At 44.0% G+C, this 20,357-nt stretch overlaps 1 protein-coding gene across 1 annotated transcript; it reads left to right on the forward strand.

The window, feature by feature from the left end:
• The first annotated feature begins 6,980 nt into the window (after positions 1-6,980).
• On the forward strand, positions 6,981-8,873 carry LOC143367030 (uncharacterized). Its single transcript, XM_076808640.1, has 2 exons — positions 6,981-8,258; positions 8,324-8,873. Exons 1-2 carry the CDS (start codon positions 7,834-7,836, stop codon positions 8,871-8,873), a joined length of 975 nt encoding a protein of 324 aa, XP_076664755.1. The 5' UTR covers positions 6,981-7,833.
• The last annotated feature ends 11,484 nt before the right edge of the window (positions 8,874-20,357 follow it).

Consider the following 20,357-nt stretch of genomic DNA (forward strand, 5'->3'; position numbering starts at 1 on the left):
TGTTCGGAACCAAAAAACTACCGGGTAGGTGCACTGCACTCCTGCAGTGTTGACATTGACATCGGTCACGTCCCGCCCTTGGAGGGGCAGGGAAACCGTCAGGTAAAGCGCTACGAGCAATCGCCTGCGCCGGGCCCGTAGGCGGTAGTGGGGGCTGCGCAGATCGGTCGCAAAACGGTATGGGCGTCCTTTTTTCTTAGGATGGATTCACTATAGCTTCAATGGACTGGGGCGAGTCCGTATGGCAACGCTGCGCTCGAGCCGACGACTCCCCACTCCTGCACAGTCCGCTAGGAGGGGGTAGCCCGAATCGCCACACACTCCCCCCCCCCCCAGTGCAAACGCAGTTAACTGCGCGACTTAATATTAATACAAAAGACAAAATTATATAACATATTTACACTATATACAATATGTACAAAGTACTGCGCAGCTAAGCGAAAATGACAGGGAACGCAATTAAGTGGATGGTTCTGTACCGGGTGTAAACGTTACTTTTTTTCGCGCGTATGTTTTTAAAACTGGGCGCTGCAACGCAGTCGCCGGTACGTCGGCCGACGGACGGACCCGCGCTATTTGACGACGAATCGTCGCGATCATCCAACATAAAGAACGCCGGTTTTAACAATTCTGTCGACACGCTTCGGGTAGTGCCGTTTACGACAATACGGTAGACAGCATCCGACACACGTTCCTCAACCTTATGAGGGTCCGAATACGGCCGTTCTAACGCTTTTTTAGCCATGTTTCTAAGAAACACATGGGTGCGAGTCTTTAACTCTTTATAAAAGAAGGCGCGTTTCCTATGGTTGTGCACTACAGGCACCGGCCGAACCTGGCGCATGAATTCTCTGAACTCCTCGATAAACATCTTGGGGTTCGGCGTTAGATCCTTCGGCAAGAAAAACTCCCCGGGAAGGCGAATCGTCGCGCCCAACAAGAATTCAGCGGGTGACGCACCCGTATCCGCTCGCGCATGCAAACGTAAACCTAGTAATACGGTCGATAAAACCCGTGACCAATCTTGGTCATTGTGGCACAAGATTGCCGCCTTTAGGACGCGATGCCACTGCTCGATCATTCCGTTCGAAGCAGGGTGATAATGCGTCGTTCGGATTCGCTCACATCCGATCAACTCGAGGAGCGCCGAAAATAATCGAGATTAAAATTGAGCACCCTGGTCAGTCGTAATAACCTTGGGAGAGCCGAAACGTGAGATCCACGTATTGTAGAATGCTCTCGATATCGTCTGAGCCGAGGTTTCCACTAACAGAACCGCCTCAACCCAGCACGAAAATCTGTCGACCATGGTAAGACAGTACGAAAATCCATTGCTCACTGGCAATGGCCCTATAATGTCGATGTGTACATGGTCGAATCGACCATTGGGCGCTACAAAATGTTCGGGCATCCGCTTGACATGTCGCGATACCTTCGACATTTGACAGTCGACACAATTCTTGCACCACCGCGCAATATCGCGGTGCATGTTAGGCCACACATAGCGTTGGCGTATCGAGCGATCAGTTATTTTGGCACCCGGATGCGCAGGTTTGTGAAACAAATCAGAAACTCTTTCCCGTAGCACCTCGGGCACATAAGGACGCAGTGCTTCGCCAGACATTTCGCAAAAAACAGAGGTATGGGTCGGTCCCCATTGCAGTTTGATAAGTTTTAAACAAGGGTCTGTAGATTTATTTAACTCTGACAATTCGGAGTCGACCAGCTGTTGCTCAGTCACCTCCTTCAGACTAATCTCGACTGGAAGTCGGAGGTCTTCAATTCTCAATAGCGGATCGGCAACCACGTCACTCGAACCCGCCAAGTGCTCGATCGACTTCGTGAATTGAGGAATAAACGATAATTGGCGTACCTCACGCGGCGACGCCTTGTCAGAGCGTTGGGAGAAAGCATAAACCAACGGTTTATGATCCGTTAAAATCTTAAATACCCGACCCTCTATGAAATAGCGAAAATACTTCACAGACTCGATTACCGCGGTCAATTCGCGGTCATATGCGCTGTAGTTTAGTTGTGCTGGCGACAGCTTTTGCGAAAAAAATGCCAACGGCTCTCAGGCACCCGAAACCGATCGCTGCTCGAGAACCACGCCCAACGCGAAATTCGAAGCATCCGTCACAATGCGCGCCTCCGCGCCATGACGAGGATGAACCAACAAGGTGGTTTCTACCATTTTTTTTTTTAATTTGATCAAAAGCGTCCTCCGCTTCTTTTGTCATTTTTCTTGGTATCTTTTAAATAAACATGTGGGGAATAATTTGCCGACACTTAATAGGAACACACACACACACATACATACATACACACATACATACACACATACATACATATATATATATATTTAAAAAAAGAACAATATGGTTACAGAAGACTTGTTCAGGTCGAACGTTACGGCGCAACTGCCGGCTTCGACGCCGTTCGGCAACGCGTGACTCACGTACACACGCATACGTACGCACCGCGGACAAACAAACGCCACGCGGTCTCGCATGAAGCGCGCATCACGGCGAATCGCACGGCCACATCTCTTAAAACCTACAACTCGGCCGTCCTGACCGACATCCGACCTCGGATGTCTTCGGAATTATCGCTGTCGCTAGATTCATCGGAACAATTGTCGATCCACGGTTTCATATAGTCTGCCGCGGAAGACGTCTGCAATGGACCCTCGTGAACGCCGATCTTCTGTACAATGTATCGATTATTGCGGAGCGCCTTTGTCACCTGATACGGGCCGAGATATTTAGGGTACAATTTCAATCCTGGTCCAAGTTGCGTTCTTTTTATAGCGACTAAGTCTCCTTCACGGTAATGCTGCGCAGTTTTTCGCTTCCGATTATACAGCCGTTTATTTTCTTCCTGTATCTTATGAATATTTTCTTTAGCTTGTTTTTTACTTTGTCTCTATCGTACTGAAATGCTTGAGCCCATTCGTTCTCGAGCATTGTCATTACTTCGGGATCATCTTTCATCCTCATACGCGTACCAAGTAACAAATTAAAAGGGGCAGTGCCCACACTTCGATTCGGTGTCACATTCAAGTATTTTTTAACCAAGTGTAAACACTTATACCACTCCTCAGGACGCGGCGCAAATAATTTAGATAAAACCGGTATGAGAGTTCTATTGACACGTTCGTGTTCTACATTTTGTTCTTTACAATAATTCTCGAATTTGTGGGACGTAAAGGTGGTTCCTCTGTCCGAAATCAACCTTCTCGGATTACCGAATATCGCAGCTTGCCTGCGTAAGTGGTCTATTACTTCGGCCGTATTAGTCGTCCTCGTAGAGTAGAACCAGACGAATTTTGTAAACGCATCAATGACAACCAGAATATGCTTATGCTTTTTTTTGTCGAAGGTAGGGAACCTAGATGGTCGATATGATAAGTGTCAAGGGGAACGTCCCCTTTATCTATTGGATTTAAAAAGCCGTCTTGCTTACCTTGTTTCCTATTAGAGAAAATACAGCTAATACAATTTTGTACGATCTTTTCGACCTTTTGCCGCATATTACTAAACCAAAAATCCCGCTTTATTAGCGCTTCTGTCTTAGCAACAGAGAAATGACCCTCGTCATGCGCACGCCTTATGATCTGGGTTTGCATAGCTTTAGGTACAACCAGTAATTGCCTGTCGTCTACATTTTTTACTTAGAGGTCACGTCTTAACAGGAACTTGTCGTTTTGACTCCTGTTAACCGCGTCTATTATTCTCATTACGTTTTCGTCTTTATTTTCTTTCTTCGTCTTCGTCAATAGCTAAACTAGTCGGCAACGAGTTACGGCTCAGCGCATCGACGTGTGACATTTTTTTCCGGAACGGTGCTCTATAGTGTAGTCAAAATCTCCGAGGAAGACAGCCCACCGTGCTATTCGTGTGCACAGGTCCCTCTTCCTCATAGTCATCGTAAAAGCCTGACAATCCGTAATAATCTTAAAAGGGATTCCCAATTAATGGACCCTAAATTTTCTTAATGATTTAACGATAGCGTGGACCTCGAGCTCATAGCTCAAGTATTTCTCCTCGGCGGTAGTCGTCTTACCGCTAGCATAATATACCGGGTGCATCATGTTATCCTCGATATCTCGCTGCACAAGGATCGCCCCAAAACCGTACATACATGCATCCGTATGCAACTCAGTTTCCACACCGATTCTGTACAATTTCAATACAGGCCCGCTGACCAATATCATTTTCAAATGTTCGAATGTCCCTTTCTCTTCGTCACCGAATAGAAATGTTGTGTTTGCTTTTAATAGGTTCGTCAACGGACGCGCGATCAACGAGTACTGGGGTATGTATTTTCGAAAATACCCAGGCAAGCCAAGAAAACTCTGCACATTTCTGACACTAGTAGGCGCTGGAAACTTTGAAACTGCAATGGTCTTGAACTCCGTAGGACGAATGCTTGAATTTTCAGCAATATGGCCAAAATATTCGACCCGAGTTTGCAAAAAGGAACATTTTTCCCAATTGATCACCAGACCATACCGACTCGCAACATCAAGGACAACGCGTAAACCCTCCAGTGCTTTTTCGTAGCTAGTAGAAGGCACAATCAAATCACCCATGTATACTAATACAACTTTTTGAACAATTAAGTCTTTAAACACGAGATTTATAAATCGTTGAAACATAGCTGGAGAATTACACAATCCGAATGGGGCCCTTAAAAATTCGTATTGCCCGTTAGGAACAACAAAAATGTATATTTACGACTATCTTTATCAACTGGCACATGGAAGAATCTATCTCTTAGATCCAGTGTACTAAAAATTTTAGCTCCTTGTAAGGCATCCAACTGGTCTTCAATAAGCGGCAACGGATACCGATCTTTAATTATTTTCTTATTTCGTATTCTGTAATCAATGCAAATCCTCTTTTTCCCGTTTTTCTTTTTGACTATGACTATAGGACTCGAATATTCCGAAAGTGATGGTTGTATTATGCCCTCGCGTAACAATTCGTTAATCTGTGCCTCTACTTCTTCCTTTTTCGACGGCGATAATCTGCGCGGTCTATGATATACGGGTTCGTTTTCTTTTAAAATAATAACCATCCTAATATCCGCGTTATGTGTGCTCACCGGTTCATATTTATCAATCATGCTTTGCAGTTCTTTCCGGTATCCAGCGTCTGCAACGCTTTGTAAATCTACCCCATTAACTACCTGAGGAATATCAAGTTTTAATAATTCGCGACATTCTGCGGCCAATGTACAGTCATCTTCAATTCTAGAAATGGTAACTCGTCCTCCTTTTATATTAACCTCAACAGTATTTAAGAAATCTGTTCCAATCAACATGGCATGATTCATCAATGTATCAGATACTACATGTACTGTCATTGAATATGAAGTTCCATCCAAAATTACGTTTGCCTCAAACTTGCCTAATGTCTTAATATATTGATGTGCTCGCGTCAGCGTGAGGTCGCTACCTGAATCAATAAGCGCGAATAATTCAATATCGGCTACTTTAACATTTTTAAGATGTTTCCCACGCGAAGTTAAACTTACACCACAAGAGTCTGTAACGGCACTTACTTTTGCATGACAATTCAACGCAATATGTCCATATACGTTGCAATTAAAGCATTTAGTAATATAACAATGGGGATTCTAATTCAAATTTGAGTTTCAAGGTCATGATAAGGATTTCCTCCCGACCTCGAAATCCAAATTTGAGTTTGAAAATTTTCAAAATTTGTTTTTTTTTGCCGGCGGGCGGCAACAGGCGGCGGCGGCGGCGAGTGACGTCATAGAGATGGCGGAGTGGTGGGGGGTATAGCGTGAGAACTGATATCGAATCAATCGACACCGAATCGATATCGAACCGATACCGAAGTGCGTGGAGGGGGAAACCCGCGGGTGAAGTCGGTAAGGAGGGAAATATCAATTTTAAGATATTAATATATAACGAAAAACAGAAACTCGGGGCGACGGGGCTCGAACCCAAGAACTCCGCGTTACTGGTCAGGCGCCTAACCAACTCCCCCAAACGCCAGCTCTCTGGCATTAGTCTTTCCCGAATGGTACATATACCGAAACCAACGGAGCGTCACATATGTGACACACACACACACACACACCATGAGTCGTTGCCAACCGTCAGCGTATAATAATTTATCTTTATGAGAAATTGTATCGGATGGTGTCGGATGATGTCGGGAAAGATCGGCGTTTTACATACCATGTATTCCGGGGAGGGGGTATGGGGAAAGAGAGAGCATTACTTAGTGGTACAATCACAGTTATTTTAAAGCTAAATTCGGGGAGGGAAAGAGACAGCACTACATAGTGGTACAAGTACATTTATTCTAAAGCTAAAATTTTTTCAAAGTGTTTTTCAATGTTCATGTCGCAGCGTATCGCGCGATCACATGTAATTTGAACCCACCCTCAAGGATAAAGCAGCTGCGCGAGATGACGTCATTTTTGCGATGCGAATGTAATGATACTTTTGAAAACGTCGTATGTGAGAATCAAAGAAAGAATTATGCGGCATCAGCAGAAACTGTGTAGGGTGATGTCCGCAAGGATTGGAGTTTTGCATGCAAATATTTATCAAACATCTATCGAAACACTTTGAACGTGTATTGAACGTCTATCGTAGCACTCTGAACATCTATCGAACGTCTATCGGACCGCTTTGAACGTGTATCGAACATCTACCGTATCACTCTGAACGTGTGTTGAACGTCTATCGAACCACTTTGAACATGTATGGAACATCTATCGAACGTCTATCGTACCACTTTGAACGTGTATTGAACCACTTCTTCATTATAATTACAACCATGGTCTTAATTTAGCGTACATCACATGCAGGAGGTTGGGTGGGATGGTGACGAAAAACATTTTTATATTTATTAAAAGAATTGATTATATTTATTTACGCATTTCTCTCTGACGTTTTAGAAAGAATTATGCTGTGTCAGCGTAAACTGTCTCGGATGATAGCGGGAAGGATCGGCTTTTTACGTGCAATCTATTGGAGGAAGGAGACACGCAGAAGGAGATAAACAGAGATAGCAAATCGTGGTGTACGTATAAAACATGCGCGCTAAACTGCACAAAGCCTCAAATCACTGCAACGTGTTGCGTGGAAAAAACATTACTGCCATGGAAGAATTCGCGCAAGTAGAATGTCAATTGTTGGATCAATCTGCGCGATTGATTTCACAGGAAGAATATCTCGCGTGGGAAGAACGGTGCAACGAGTGTATCGAATCGTTGGAAAAACACAGCCGAGTGAAACGTCCTCGATTATCGATCGGTGTTCACCAATCGCTGGTTGCTCGAATCGCGCAGCTCGAAGGACTAAAATATTCGTTGCGCGGACGTTTCGTGCATGAAGGTGCCGGGCATTCAAGCACAGGACTTTTGTGGCGCGAAATAGGCACTGCTTTCGATAGCCGCGTATTAACCGGTGCCGTGCTAAATTCGAATTATATCGAGCCGCGCAACTTCCTCTAGGATGCGGAGACCATTGTGTTGGAACATGTACGAGGCGCCTTGAGGAAACGTCAGAACTTCAAAGTGAATACTGTGTTCAACGGCGAATTTGTGGCGGGGGACAAGCATGCTTGTAAAAGCATCAATACCCGAAACTGTGAACTCTTCGGTACATCCGATCTACAGGAGTGGTACCAACGATGTGTTATCGAACCCACTCTGGCATCGTTGGAAGAGTTCCAGGAACGCGACAGCGAATGGGCACTATCACAAATCCTCAATTTGATCGTCAACGTGAATAAGTACAATCCACTGCGCGCGGGGTGCCACTTCAAGTTGCCGCGGGAAATATTGATGAAGAAAGCGACAATTAGCGTGCGATCCGAGGATAACGCCTGTTTCGCATGGGCAGTGGTCACAGCTCTCCATCCCGCCGAAAGAAACCCTCATCGGCCAAGTTCATATCCACAGTATACATTGGTGCTAAATCTCCAGGGCATTGAGTTTCCAATGTTCACGAAGCAAATTGTAAAGTTTGAAGGGTTGAACAACACCTCCATCAACGTCTATAGCTTCGAGGAGAAGAAGAAGACGGAAAAAGGGTTGACAATCTTTCCACTGCATCTCAACAGCCACAAGAGAGATCAGCACGCAAACCTGCTCTACATGCCAGAACAAGGGGACAGCAATGTGGGACACTTTGTGCTGATCAAGAACTTGTCCCGACTGGTGAGCATGCAGTTGAGAAGGCACAGAGAAAAGAAATTCATCTGTGATCGGTAAGTATATAAAATTATGAAATATTGAAATGAAAAAAAAAATAAATAAAAATTTGATTTTATAGGTGCCTGCACTACTTTGGATCCGCTGAGAAGTTGGAGGCCCACACAGTGGATTGCCGAGAGATGAACGACTGCGCCATTTTGCTGCCCAGCCAGGACAACAATTTGCTCAGTTTTGATGGCCACGGCAGGAAGGAACGAATCCCCTTCGTGGTGTACGCCGATCTAGAGTGCATCCTAGAGAAAACGGAGGATGTCCAGAAGGATGCGGGGGAGCACAAATTGTGCACGTACCAGAAACATAAGGTGCATAGTATTGGCTATTATATGCATTGCTCGTACAATGCATCGGTATCAGCATGTCGATATTATCGCGATATGGATTGCGTGTCTTGGTTCGTGAAAGAACTGAAAAATTTTGCGGATTTTACTAAACCCATCCTGGCCAATAATGTTCCCATGGAAAAGTTGACGAAAGACCAGTGGAGGACATTTCACAGCGCGAAGCATTGCCACATTTGTGAAAAGCCATTCGAGGCTGATGATAAACGAGTGCGTGATCATTGCCATCTATTCGGACGGTTTAGAGGCCCCGCACATTATAAATTATAAAAATTCCTTTTACATCCCAATAGTTTTCCATAATTTATCCGGCTATGATTCGCATTTTATTATCGAGGAAATAGCTACCGCTTTCGAAGGCACCGTTGATGTATTGCCCATAACTAAAGAAAAATATATTTCATTCACGAAAAATGTCGAAGATATGGCTGAAGAATCAGACTCGCGAAATTTTATTAAATTGCGATTCATCGATTCGTACAAATTTCTAAATACCAGTCTCGACAAATTAGCATCTTTTCTTAGCGCAGATAAATTAAAAATTTTACGATCCCAATTTGAAACAATATCCATCGAAGATTTCAATTTATTGACGCGTTAAGGGTGTATTTCCGTATGAATATCCTGATTGCACGAACAAGCTGCAGGATCCATGCTTACCACCGCGCGAATCATTCTACAGTTCGTTAACGGGTGAGACTGTATCCGAGAGCGATTACGCGCACGCCGAGACTGTCTGGCAGCGTTTCGGGAGCAGAACCTTGGGCGAATACAGCGACTTGTATTTGAAAACAGATGTCTTGTTATTGGCAGGTATTTTTGAAAATTTTCGCGAAAATTGTATCAAGAATTACGGATTAGATTCCGCGCATTATTATACTTTACCTGGCTTTACATGGGATGCCATGCTAAAACATACCAAAATTACGTTCGAATTGCTCACAGACGTTGATATGGTCATGTTTATCGAACGCGGTATACGTGGCGGTTTAAGTCAATGTTCCAGAAGATACGCACAAGCCAATAACAAGTACATTCCATCTTACGACGCATCGGAACGGTCATCGTACTTGATGTACTTTGACGTGAACAATTTGTATGGATGGACAATGTGCCAGCCCTTACCATACGCCAAATTTCAATGGGTCGAAGATGTCGCAAATTTTGACGTGTTTTCGATCGCTGTCGATTCGCCCACGGGATACATTCTCGAGATAGATCTGGAATATCCGCAACGTCTGCACGATGTTCATGCTGACTTGCCGTTCTTCCCGACGCGTGCCAAACCACCTGGCAGCAGACAGGACAAGCTACTCGCGACATTATACGATAAGCAGCGTTACGTTATCCATTACCGCAACCTGCAGCAGTGCACGCGTCACGGTCTTCGTATTACAAAGATACACCGCGTGTTTCAATTCGCTCAATCTCCCTGGCTCCGCGATCACATCGAACTCAATACACGGTTTAGAACAAGCGCGACATATGATTTTGAAAAAAATTTGTACAAATTGATGAACAACACGGTATTTGGCAAAACTATGGAAAATATGCGAAATCACGTAGATGTAAAACTTTTAACACACTGGGATGGGCGATATGGTGCGGGGGCAATGATCGCGAAATCAAATTTCCACAGCACAAGTGTTTTTTCTGAAAATTTAATCGCCGTTGAAATGAGAAAACTCGAGGTGAAATTCAACAAACCGATATGCGTGGGTATGTGCATTCTGGACATATCAAAAATTTGTTTGTACGAATTTCACCACGAGTACATGTCTCCACTGCATGGTCAAAAATGTAAAATACTATATACAGACACTGATAGCCTCATCTATCACATTCAATGCGATGATATCTACGAGACCATGAAACACAATATAGATAGATTTGATACAAGCAATTATCCTATCGGCAATACATATAATATGCCCCGCTTAAATAAGAAGGTTCCGGGGCTGATGAAGGACGAAAATAATGGGATGATATTGACCGAATTCATAGGTCTTAGAGCGAAAATGTATGCACTCCGCGTAGATGGCAAAAAAGATACGAAAAAGGCGAAAGGCGTCAAGACCAACGTCATAGCCAGAACGATAACTTTCGACGACTACGCGCAGTGTTTGCAAAAGGAGATCGAAATGGTTCGCAGGCAATCATGCATACGGTCGAAATTGCACAAAGTGTACACAATTTCGGAATCCAAAATCGCTCTAAGTCCATACGACTACAAACGGTATATCGTACTCGATTCAACTGACACGCTGCCCTGGGGACATTATAGAATACCATTGTAAAATAAAAATTATTGTATTTATTAACTCGTTCTTATAAATAGCGGAATTATTGCATAAAAATAAAATTCTTTGCACATGTATAGAAATTATTATATTTATTAACTCGTTCTTATAAATAGTGGAATTATGTAAAATAAAATTGTTCACACATGTATATATATATCATTGTATTTTATTGAATCATGTATCATTGTATTTTACAATACATTATTTTTATTTATCCATGAATTGTGTGATTTATCAAACCCCAGCCACTTGACATATACCTTATACCCCTTCCTACGCAACACTTTTTCCACTAGATACACATCAGGATCGGTGACGCGTTGCAGCTCGTGTTCATAGAATCCTCCGGCAGCGGGTTTTCCACAGGAATCGAGGAGCAGATACGTTGCGGGATTAGTTGCTTGTACTTTGGCTATCTTGAACACCTCCGTTGTCCAATTCGGCGTATAGCCTTTATCGAAGATGGTTTTAAATTTGCTAACACGCACAAACTCACCCAACTTGAATCTCGCTGGAGCAGCGATCTTTATGTTGCTGTATACGGTGGCTAGCAGCTTATCGGCGATCGCAGGGGTAACATCGCAAGGACGCATTCTGATGGTTCTATGTTTTCGCGCATTATACTCTGCAAGTAGACGCAGTAGTGCATCGATCCATCTATAGGTTCCATTGAGCGTAAACAGTTTCCACATATTGTTCTTCAAAGTTCGATTGAAACGTTCTACGACGGAGGCCTTCATCACCGAATACGTCGAATAATGATTAATGTCATGCTTTGTCAAGAGCTCCTGCACATCGGCGTTGTAAAATTCTTTTCCTTGATCGGTTTGCAAATTTTTCGGATATCGATCTCTAAATATCTTTGCAAACGCTTTAGTCACCTCAGCGCCACTTTTAGTCTTGAGCGGTACCGCCCATCATACTTTATCAGCACATCGATAACGGTGAGTATGTAGTGGTGACCCTGGTTGAATCGCGAGTATGGACGCATTTCTACAATGTCAGCTTGCCACAGATCGTCGTATCCATGCACTATGACGCGCCTCCGAGGGAAATGTCTTCGAGCTGGAGCGTGCAATTCCTCCACAAGTTGTCGCTTCTTGTGGCCATGGTTTTCTTCACTCGTGGATTTCGATAATGGCTGCATGTTCGATCGCAGATGTATCTTTGCCACGAATCATGCGATAATTATCGTGTACGTGCATTATGTGCTCTCCACCGTCCCAAGGAAATTCTGGACAAGTTCAACCGTCTCGCATGATTCTCCTTCGCATTGTTGCTGCGGGATAGGATTCAATGCTTGCGATATCTTTTGAACGCTGTTTTGCAACGTCAGCATATCTCTCTGAAACGCGACCAGCTTCATCTCTAATTCTTCCTGCTGCTCTCTCAAAAGTTTAATGCTCTTTTCCACATATAGTTTATTAACGGCATCGCTGTCAGCCACCGGCTGAGCTATGCGTCGTATCTTGCGCGATTTTGCATCAAAGTCGGCACCGGTCACGCAAAGAGCATTATCACGCATATAATTTCGAAGCATGCCGTTCCCTTTGTAATAGTCCATTCTAGCTGTTCCACTCTTCTCTGACGATACCCCAAATTTGTTGATCGGCATCTCGATGCATACAGAGCACATCACCAGCGCGCAGTTTAATTTATAATGAGGCCTGCCTCACGGAGTTCCTCGATAATCGATAGAATTTCGTTGTCGTGAGAGTTGTTACCCGCCTGACGCGACGCTTCCAGCAAACGGAATCGATCCACCAGCTCGTTGGGATCATCTCAGTGCACATAATCGATCTTGTTATCGTTTACCACCATGAATCGCGGTGCCGTTAGACCTTTCTCCGCTTTACTGGTCAATACACGGGGTAGTAGTGGCGCAATTACATGTTTGTACTTGTATCCCCTGTTACCCAATATGGGATTTTGTGCGCTATGGCCACGTCTGTGAGCATTCGTCATCAGCAGTATACTTTTGTATTTTTGTTTATCAGCATGTGTGTATATAGCATCATCGGGAATTCTCTTGAAAATCAGTTTGTACAGACCGGGCGTTCCTCCATATTTTACACCGTCTATGATTATATTATCATCCTTGTCCATATCGAAAGCCTTATCCCCCAGCATCATTCCACTACCACCAAAGTGTACACCGTACACATAATCTATGGTCGTATTCCTATCACCACTTAGGATTGCACTCATGTATTTTTGCCCCAGCGAACCCAAATGGCTGCGAAACGTTTCTTGCCCCTCGGATTTTTGGAGTTGCTCTAATAGATGCTGCAAGCGTCTCATCGGCAGAAGTTTCATACACGTCTTCGTCATCATTGGTTGTGAGCGACTGTACATCGGGAAATGTATTTATTGACGCAGGAGGAACCGTGGAATCGTTTGATGTGACATTCAACCGTTTCCGCTTCGATTGAACTGGTGTGGAGGTTATGAGCGAATTTTCTAATGACATGTATGACTGTTTACTATTTCTTTTACGCGATGCGTTCCATTTCGGCTGGATTTTTGTTTTAGGTGTTAATGTTTCAATGCTCATTCTCGTCGCATGTGATATGTCAGCTTCTGTCTCAGCAGTATTTTCCACAATATGTTTCAAGGGCTCGGTAATAGGTTTAAAGTATTTTCCAGCGCGATATCTTCATCCATCTTGTCAGTCTTCAAAGACTGATGTTTCCTGCGAATGGATTCGCTGGTTTTTGCAATTTCCATCACTATTCTCTCACGATCCTTAATCTCCTGACTACTAATCATGATTGTATCGCAGACGTTGCTTTCCCACCGACGTGCCGGCAATAATTGACCATCTCACGGTATCGCAAACTCGTTAAATCCCTTTCTATAACGTTCATTGGACATCGCGCTATCTTTATCTATCACCATGAAACCATACTCCCGCTGCCAACAATTACGACACAAAGCGCAGAAATCCTCGTAAGACATATCAGTGTTTACATGATCGTTGTACACATGTTTCAAGTTGGTACCATCCTGCTTAAACAGTATCAACAGATTCGCATTGTCGCATATAAGATGTTTGGGAATCTTTGTATACGTCTGTCAGAGATAGAAGCAGTCAACGTTCGAGTGGCGCCCCATTGCAAAGTATTCCCTTATCGTATCTTGCTTGTCGCATGCCACGTCATCAAAGATAAAAATGGAATTCGGAAGCGATTCGCTTGGTGGGATGACGTCACTGTTATTCGAAAACGTAAAGTAGCCAATATCATCTATCGGAGTCAATAAATTCTCCAAATACTTATATTTTGGCTGTTGCAACGACTTGGAATACACGTACACGTTCTCGAAGCACACGCCGTGAGGACTTTCCAACATGCTGACCAGCACGTTGGTCTTTCCACGGTTTGATGGACCGCAAATGACGCAACGTATAGTGTTTGGTAGCATGCTGCCATGTTTGCGTCTTGTTTTCGAGGACATCATTTGCGATTTATCATCAAAATTTGTCACGCGTATCGTCACAGGTTGTCGCACGAATCGCATGCTCCCTCTCTCCGCGAACCGCGAAATTATTCAAAATGCTTCTGATCCTGTGGGATAATTGTGATATTCGAGACCTAACCGCTGAGCAGTTGTAATATATACCAAAGATTATTCTACTGCGATAGTTTGGCAGACACATCGATCAGTTGTGGGACAGACTCCCCGAGCATATAAAATCCGATTCTGAGGTTCAGCAGTATCGTCGGTGCTTGGAACATTATAATCGCCCTTGGCAGCGAACGCATATCGACGGTCCAGCACCATTGATTAAAAACTGCAGCGAATGTCGCCGAAGAGAGTAAAGAAAGGTTGTGGTCTGTTAAATCGGACGATAAACGCGTTACCTATCGAATTACATATTCCGGGATATCAGTTTTGTGGTCCAAGAACTCATCTGGCAAAACGATTGGCTAGAGGCGATCGAGGCATCAATCCGTTGGACGCAGCGTGTCGCGAACACGATATTGCATATTCGCGTAGCAACGACCTCGGTGAGAGGCACGCGGCAGATAAGGTTCTTGCTGACAAAGCGCGAAAACGCATCGTTGCGCGAGACTCGACTCTGGGTGAAAGAGGTGCTGCTACAGCTGTTTGGGCAGCTATGAAAGCTAAGACGAAAATCGGAATGGGGATGAAAATAAAAACTCGCAAAAGAACTGTAAGGAGAGCATCGCAAAAGCGGATTCTTCCGGTGGCAAAACGAGGTGGCATATTACCACTTCTCCCGCTGCTAGGTGTTCTCGGATCATTAGCCGGTGGAGCAGCGGGGATCGCCAAGGCGGTAAACGATAATAAGGCGGCGCAACATCAGCTGCAGGAAATGCAGCGTCATAATCGCACCATGGAAGGTCGCGGACTTTATCTCGCACCATACAAGCGCGGACAGGGAATATCGAAACAAAAAAAAAGCGCCGAAAAGACAATAAAAATGCCCGAGGGCGTAACTACAGATGCGCAATTGGGGGAGTTGGCAAAACGTATGCGTATTCCATTTTTAGAGGTGTTTTTATGCGCAATGCACTACCTGTTGGAGGAGTACGTCGAAACGAGTGCGGTATCGTGAATTTGGATAATGTCGAGGGACCGGGGACTCATTAGGTGGCGTATGCGAAGAGGCGGCGTCGAGCTGTATACTTCGACAGCTTTGGCAATTGTCGACCGCCTAAGGAATTGGTACAATATCTGGATAATGATATCGTGAAAATCGAATACAATCACGCGCCTTATCAGGAGTACAATCAGAGCAATTGTGGCCAAATATGTCTACGCTTTCTACAAACGATTGGCTGCAAATTTAAGGATTGACTTCTCACCACTTTGATTCAGTACGAGTCCAGTAGTACAGCGTGGAATATGTCGTTAACATTCACTCTAACCGGCAAGAGTAGCACCCTCGCGGTGAGCTACTTTCCACCCATAGATTTGAGCGACGATGATTACGAGCTTGGCCTAACAACCCTTGAAACTTACCATACAATACCCAACATCGACTCGAGCAACGATAAATTCTACTTCACAAACTATGAGACCAACAGCAGCGTCGACACCAGCCATGAATACATTACGATTCCCCACGGTTCATACGAATTAGACGCCATTGCCAAGTATTTGAAACAGCGATTACTCGAGTGGTATCCTCAAAAACTCGATGGCACCGATGACAACGATGGCAGCGACAACGACGAATATCCTATAGTGTTGCGCCCCAACAATAACACCATGAAAAGTGAGCTGTACTGCCCAATAACATTGGATCGTTACTGGGATTCTCGACGAATCGCGTATTAGAACCGGGACAGTGGCACGAATCGGACGATCCGATTAATATCATGAATGTGAACATTATTCGCGTAGAATGTTGCGTTACCGCTGGTGCGTACAACAATGGGAAGCGCGTACATACGATATATGAATTTTCTCCGAGAGTACCGCCGGGATATAAGATATCGGAAATGCCCCCGCAGATCATTTACCTTCCAATCACCGCACGGATCATTACGGATCTAACGATACGCGTTGTAGATTAAGACGGACGGTTGCTCGATTTTCGAAGTGAAGAGGTTACCATCAGACTGCACGTACGACGACGTCGATGATAATACATGTGGTGCGGCCGAATGAGATGCTTGTGTTGAACGACTCCAGAAACACGTTTCTTCCAAACGAAATTGTTTACAACAACAACGAGAACAACAACAACAACAACTGCAACAGCTCTGATTACGCTAAAAAAAAGAGGCTCAGTGCTGCGAACATTGCATTTTTTAAATCGCTGGGATTCATTGTGCGCAATTAAGTTGAAAAATGACCGACATTCTAACCATTGGCGGGAAGCCGACGTTTGATGATCGCATCGTCAAGCTTGAGACTCTTACATGCAACCCATATGTCAACATAACGTTTGGACACAGCGATGAGATAAGAATACCTATACAACAACAGGATTTATGCACATTACCATGTGAAAGTGTCCTCTACGTAGAGGGGAAATTGACGATAAATAAGCCGAATGATGCATCAACGGTGATGTTGGGAAATAATTGCATGGCATTCATATTTGATGAGATTCGATACGAACTGAATGATGTGGATATTGATCGCAACAGAAACGTTGGAATAACTAGCACACTTAAAAACTATGTATCGATGACTTCTGATGAAGATAAAAATATGGAGAATGCGGGATGGGGCTTGAAACGGCACGATGAGCTAATAGTGAAAAATCATTTCAATTTTTGCATCCTGCTCAAATATTTGTTGGGATTTTGCGAGGGGTACAAACGCATAGTTATTAATGCGCGTCACGAATTGATTTTAATACGATCGCGCAACGATAACAATTCTCTAATAGGATCGCCGACGTTGAAACCAGAAATTGAATTACTTAAAGTGTAATGGCGGATGCCTCACGTGACGCTGAACGATGTTAATAAGCTGCCGTTGCTACATGCTTTGGATAGTGGACAAAACCTGAGCATTAGTTTTCGCTCGTGGGATCTGTACGAGTATCCTCTCTTACAGAGCACGACCAAGCATTCGTGGGTCGTGAAGGCAGCTGCACAGTTGGAGAAGCCGCGATACATTATCTTTGCTCTACAGACTGCTCGAAAGAATGTGATGACTGAAGATGTTACTCGATTCGACCACTGCAAATTGACCAATGTAAAACTTTTTCTCAACTTGGAATTTTACCCGTACGATGACATGAACTTGGACTTTGACAGGAATAAGCACGCCATCTTATTTAACATGTATACTCATTTTCGTAAATCGTATTACGGACATACTTGCAACGAGGCATTGTTCACCGTGGCCCAATTTTTGCAATTTGGCCCCCTCGTGGTGATTGATTGCTCGCGACAAAATGAGTCAATCAAGAATAGCATCGTGGACATGCGCATAGAATTTGATTGTAAAGAAAACGTACCTGCAAATACTACAGCCTACTGTCTCATTCTGCAAGATCGGGTAGTTGAATACAATCCGCTGACAAATGTGGTGCACAAAATCAATTAAATTACTGCGCTACTTGCCCGCCCTCTCCTGTACCAAATTCGTACAAAATTTCATCGTGAAAATCGAGATGCTTTACGAGACAGACCGCATTCTCCAGTCTGTCTTGGAAGCGACCAGATCTCTGTACCGATACTGGCCGTACCAACATTTGTTGACCTGCAAGGGTTCATCGTTGATGGACGATTTGTTGTCAAGGAAGTGGCTGTCCTACGAAAGGGAACCAATTCTCTCGCACTATATTTTTGGGAGTTCAATGCTGCAATATCTTCTTTCGAAATCTGACAAATCAAACATCCGGTGGTTGGTGGCAAAATATCACGGACTACGGTGGGAAGATGTAGACGTTCCGTACAGTATGGCTAAACAGCTAATTACGAAAGCTGTTGCCGGTGCGACCGATGAAGAAGATGACGCGCCCCATATCGTATACGTTAAAGGGTTGCAGAAACGCGACAGGCTTACCGATTTCCTCGACGAAAATACGAGAGCGGGTGTAATCATTCAGACACTGGACATTGACTACGAGGATATCAAATCTCTAAATAAGCTAAATGTAGTTAATACTCTGCGATGTGGCAGACACGCAAAGCATTGTGCTTTGCAAAATGTATTTAAAATAATTAACTGGTGGTCTAAACGCCAGAGAGAAATGCGTAAATAAATATAATCAATTCTTTTAATGCATATAAAAATGTTTTTCGTCACCCTCCCACCCAACCTCCTGCATGTGATGTACGCTAAATTAAGACGATGGTTGTAATTATAATGTAGAAGTGGTTCAATACACGTTCATAGTGGTATGATAGACGTTCGATAGATGTTCCGAGTGGTTCGATAGACGTTCGATACAAAATCAAAGTGGTTCAATCCACGTTCGACACACGTTCAGAGTGGTATGACAGGCATTCAACACACGATCAGAGGGGTATGGTCTAGTCGAATGATGTGTCCAAAGAAGAAGGGAAAGTGATTCGATTCAACCAAATGACGAGTGCGTGGAAAAATGGGATGGTCAGCGAAGATGAAGGTGAAAACCAAAGGCATCTTACTTTGCAAAGCTATGCACTTCTCGGTTTCAAGATAAGGATTTATATGCGCGAGCCTGGAGATACATAGTAGTAAGGCTAGGCGGGTTCTAGACCAGGTCCTTTGAGGGGAGCGCGGGGGCGGGGGGAAGTGAGGGCGCGCGGGGGAGCGCGGCGGAGAGAAACATTGGCGCGGGGCCTGCGGGGAGTGGAAGAGCGGTTGCGCGCGCACGAGCCGCGGAGTGGGGGAAGCCGTAATCGTGGAGGGGATCAGTCCGGGCCGAACTGCCGCGGAGGCCTCTCCAGACCTGGCCCACCGTCGGAAATTTTTCACAGGGAGGCATTGTCCCCCGAAAAATCTCTTTCAGAACTTGGCCCACCCGAAAATTTTTTCAGACCTAACCCAGGGTGGGGACTATCCTAGAAAATTTTTTTTCCAAACCAATATGCATCAGAAATTGTTTCGGACGATGTAGGGAAAGATCGGCGTTTCTCGACACCGCGTCTTCAAGGGAAAGAGACGGAGCATTACTTTAAACTTAAAATTCTAGGAGGGAAAGGGACACCACTACATAGGGGATAGAATCGCATGCATTCTAAGGCTAACAGTATTTCAAAGCGTTCCGATTTAACGTCGCTGCGTTTCGCGCGATCTCGCGTAATTCGACTCCTCTGGAGCAGCCGTGCAGTGTGATGTCACTTGGCAGCGCGAAGAACGAAATAGAATTATGCAGCGTCAGCAGAAATCTTTTTTTCTCAACGCAGAGAAATAATAATTATTGAAACGGCGAATCTTAAAAATTAGGCGGTGAGAGGAGGAACACGGGTAAATAAAATTGAGAAATAATATATGTTTAAGAAATATATATTGTTACAAATAATAATATGAAAGAATAATATGAAGGAATAATATAGAATATAAAAAAAACATAATTAAAATATATTTGGCTTAATTATCCCACTCGATCACATCATCAGCAAATAGATTAGTTAATGGTAAATCAATAGGAACTTGCACAGGGTCTGTTTGAACTGCAACAACACTAGTCCGAAGCCCCGATACTTTATTCCTATAGGTATCAAATTCAATATTTTCCGCTTTGACGTTTCGCCAAGCCACACTCTTTGGATGATACGCATGATTATTCCAAGATATAGTTATTTGTACATTATCATCATCATCGAAATCGCCTAAAAACGTTTGTTGTTCATATCGATGCATTGAATATTCCTCATCATCCTCGAAGTAGTCGTGTATTGGATTATCGCATTTTTTAAAAACTTTTTAAAAAATGTCGCCATCCTGATTAGCTTCCGCCTCATAAAGTTCTGCACATCGAATTGCTTCGGTTTGAACCGCAACTTTTCGACAGGCCACATACATTTTCGGG

The sequence above is a fragment of the Andrena cerasifolii genome, chromosome 3 (assembly GCF_050908995.1).
Source record: "Andrena cerasifolii isolate SP2316 chromosome 3, iyAndCera1_principal, whole genome shotgun sequence".
NCBI lineage: Eukaryota > Metazoa > Arthropoda > Insecta > Hymenoptera > Andrenidae > Andrena > Andrena cerasifolii.